The sequence below is a fragment of the Diaphorina citri genome, unplaced genomic scaffold, assembly GCF_000475195.1.
Source record: "Diaphorina citri unplaced genomic scaffold, Diaci psyllid genome assembly version 1.1 scaffold3267, whole genome shotgun sequence".
Classification (NCBI taxonomy): domain Eukaryota; kingdom Metazoa; phylum Arthropoda; class Insecta; order Hemiptera; family Psyllidae; genus Diaphorina; species Diaphorina citri.
The window spans coordinates 1-3,603 of NW_007380677.1; the positions used below are offsets into that span (position 1 = coordinate 1).

General features: G+C 44.1%; 2 protein-coding genes across 2 annotated transcripts in view; both read right to left on the bottom strand.

Annotated features, from left to right (window-relative positions):
* Positions 1-150: 150 nt before the first annotated feature.
* On the bottom strand, positions 151-1,090 carry LOC103520150 (neprilysin-2-like). Its single transcript, XM_008485246.2, has 2 exons — positions 866-1,090; positions 151-513 (listed from the first exon to the last, which is right to left on the bottom strand). Exons 1-2 carry the CDS (start codon positions 1,088-1,090, stop codon positions 166-168), a joined length of 573 nt encoding a protein of 190 aa, XP_008483468.2. The 3' UTR covers positions 151-165.
* Positions 1,091-3,371: 2,281 nt separating this feature from the next.
* Positions 3,372-3,603, bottom strand: part of LOC103520151 (neprilysin-2-like) — a 19,209-nt gene continuing 18,977 nt past the window's right edge. The window contains exon 15 of the mRNA XM_026831386.1: positions 3,372-3,487. Within this exon, the coding sequence (XP_026687187.1) occupies positions 3,372-3,487 (116 nt within the window). The remainder of the gene's footprint in view (positions 3,488-3,603) is intronic.

Here is a 3,603-nt window from a genome sequence, read left to right on the forward strand (position 1 = left end):
TACTGGAAAATGGTACGACTTTTCCGAAATTTTCTTTCACCAAACGATGTAAACCGCTGTTTTGCATATTGCCTGGAGATCAGTCAGCTTCTTTCCGATTCTCACTCACCAATTGCCAATAGGTACCAAAAGCCAACAAAAACTTACCAATAGCCGACAAAAAACTCAATAATGGCCAACAAAAAACTTACCAATAGCCAACGAAAAGCCGCCTTTCACCCTGCCAACACACTCCTTCCACCTAGCCTCTTCTTCACTAACGCCAGTCACAGCCGTAATAAAGGCCAAACGGCGGGCCCCAATGGCCTCCGTGAAGAAGCCAACACTGGCGGCTGTCACCCTCCACATCACATAGTTTGCCATGGTTCGTTTGGGAGTCGTCGAAAGTAGCTTCTCAAGGTCGTGAATGTATTCGGGCTCCGTCACAATGATGGTTTCGTCATCTTTGAGTTGGGCGTTTGGGCTCAGGATGGTATTGATGTATTCCGTCCACGGGATGCTTGGGTATCTTTCCTGTGAGAATAGAACAGAATGGAATGAGTACTTAATAGAATAAAATAGTAGAAAAGAGGGAGAAATAAAAGAGAAGAGAAGAGAAGAGAAGAGAAGAGAAGAGAAGAGAATAGAATAGAACAGAATTAAATTTCGGGGTTAGAATGGACAATAGAGTAGAATTGAGAAAAGTAGGATAGGACATGAGGTTGCGGTTGGAATTTCGCCTGGGCCGAACTTTATTCTAAACAGATAATGTTCGTTCGTAAACGAATGGCTATCTCCTATCCTGTCTTCCTTCCCTCTTCCATTTCGGGACTATAAGACCTTAGAAGTTCCAGTTCCCTCGATCAAACCACAAAAAAAATCTCACCTGCAGTTCTGAAATCTTCATCGGGTTGTACAGCTTGGTTGCGTTTCGTCTCTCTTCCTGCGGCAACGAGATATTAGCCAGCGCTATCTCAAAGTTTAGACTCTCTGTAAGTTCTTCTACAGCTGCCTCTCTATCAGCTCCCATGAGGACAGCTATATCCAACATGTACTTGTAGTACGCACGAACGATCTTCTCATCTAAACCTGCAAGTGTGGACGAGGCCATTAATTAATTTTCATAGTACAACTTCTCGTTTTTTTCCTATTTCCAAAAAGTGTTAAATCTTTTTCTACGTTTTTGAGGAAAATCTGAAGGTTCCTTCTCTAATTTCGCTTCTTACCTACTAGCGGTTGACCCGTCCTATGCACGAGATCAGCGCAGTTTAAGCTTAAGGGGCAAGATTTTTGCCGCCATTTCGAATCAGGATGGAATGTGACAATTATCGATATCAAATTATCTGTGGCAAAGCAGAGCCTTTTCTCAACTTTTGTGGATATCACAGCATTCCTAAGTGCTTTCTTTGCCATCAATTTCCATCTTTCAATAATCTTTCTACACGGGTAATAACGCTGGTCGCTACTCGACTAAGTACCCAATTTCCTCACAAGGCTGAGTGCACTCCGAACTCCAAGCACAGAGCCGAAAAAACCTCGACCCCGCCGGGAATCGAACCCGTGACCTCCGGCGTGCAAGCTTGTGTGATACCCACTTGACCACGGAAGCTACTTCAAGGGTTGGTACTATGATCGAAACTACTGTCGTAGCTCCGTCCCGTTATGGTGGCAGGGTTTCCCGCGTTCAAGTGTTTCCCTATTACAAATTTTCACCAGTAAAATCTGCATGGTGTTATTCTTACCTTTGTGGCCAAAATTCTCGGCTTAATCCCAGTGAGGCATGTCGAATTCAATAATCCCGTTGATTCGGTTGCTGTTCTTCCAGATTAACCCTAAAAGTATTTCAGTCTCATTCTAACAGGATAAAGCCAGGTATAACTTATTCTATTCTATTCTTAATATTCCTACCTATTCTATTTTCTTACCTTTACCAAATATTCTCGGTCAATCCAAGTGAAGCCTGATCGAATTGGAATAACCCCGTTCGCGTGTTCGTTCTCAGATTAACACCAACAACCGAAGGCATATTGTAAAAATTATGTTCAATCTATTCTCTTTTTATTTAACCATAGGCGACGGCCTTTTGTACACGGAGTTCAATTCCCAAGTGGAATGAACCTTTCCCAACTGGCACCTGAGGGTACCAGAAAGACATGAATGGGTTAAAGTCAGTGATCAACAAACTGGAAGTACGCGCGCGTGACGGACTCCGCGACCCCCAGGAAGGTCATATAAAAGTATAGTAAAGGGGCCCTCGAAAGCTTTCAGAATTGAAAAAAAAGGGGCCGCGTAGACAGAAAGTTTGGGAACCGCGGGTTAAGTGACTTGGACTAAAAAAGTGGAGCGAAGTAGCATAAACGCTATAGACCGAAGAGCTTGAAAGGGTTAAAGAAGGGGGGAATAAGGACTGTATCAAGGAGTTTATTTGCTTTGGTAAGATGTTTGAAGAGGGAACCTATATAACTGCTAAGGTCTTATCGTTCCGAAAGCGAATGAGAGAAGGGAAAATGGCCAGCTTCTCGTATCCTGTCTAGTGGACTCGTAAAAGTGTATTGTGGCTTTATGCAAGGCAAAATAACTGATTTTACGGTTACATGTCCTATGGGGGCAAAACAGCTGTACTCAACCTTTCTTTGTCGAACCCGCATCTGCCTTACAGGCAGATGCGCTACCCTTCCAGCTAACAAGGCTGACTTCCCCTGTTTCCGTCCCAGCTGGCTTGTCATTTTATCTGGCATATCCGATCCTGTCTTCTCTCTCTCTCTCTCTTCTCTCATCTCTTCCTCTCTCCGGGTGCTCGCTGCGTCGCTCTCACCCTCCGCCCCGCGGCCCCGCCCCCCCCCGCCTCTTCAAAGAAACCTATCGTTCGTATACAAAAAGCCCAGTCTGAGCTATTAGGTGTAGGGGCAAAACAGCCCTAAAAGGATGGGTTACTCGTTCATTCATTCATGTATTCATTCATTCAGGTTGGCGTCTTCTATTGGAGAAGTTAGCTCTATAATTTCTTCAATCATTTCTCGCCACTTTGCTTCTATCTCGCTTTACCATGATAAAGAGAGAAAGTGTACGATAAAGCGACCGAGGTGCGTGGTCCACATACTCCGTGGATCAAATGGAACACCTGCCGCTGCCTACCAAAAATCATTGAAAGGGAAGAAAGAAGGGAAACGAGATCCGGAAAGGCAAGAGGAGGACGTGGAGGATGACAATACAAGGAATGGACGCAAGCATACGGTTACTCCGTTACTCCTTATACAAAGTCTCCAACTTAAACCCTCCAGAACCGGCCAGCCTCTGCCAAGTTTGCTTCAAGAAATGGATTTCATATGGTTCCAATCGCCTTGCAGTCCAATCTGGGTCTCAATTCTGCAAACTTTGTTAATAATTCTTAGCTAGTCGGAAAGGTGTTGGATGTCGGAGTCTTCGGCGAAGGCGCCCTCCAATAAATCGTACGGGAGTTTGAAAACTTCCAAACTGATCTCCGAATGACGGAAGAAAGGTGTTACACCTGGGGAATAATGAATAGAAATTGAATTTGAATTAGAAATAGAAATTTTTTTGGAAAGTCTGAGTCTTTGGCAAGGTTCTTTCAATAATGGTTAATCGAGTTTGAACTTCCAACTG

Excerpts from the sequence above, each read along its gene's own strand:
- LOC103520150 (XM_008485246.2), bottom strand. The coding sequence starts at position 1,090 with ATGGCCTCGTCCACACTTGCAGGTTTAGATGAGAAGATCGTTCGTGCG. Across the intron at positions 514-865 it reads TGAAGATTTCAGAACTGCAG|GAAAGATACCCAAGCATCCC; the intron begins GTGAGATTTTTT and ends CTATTCTCACAG.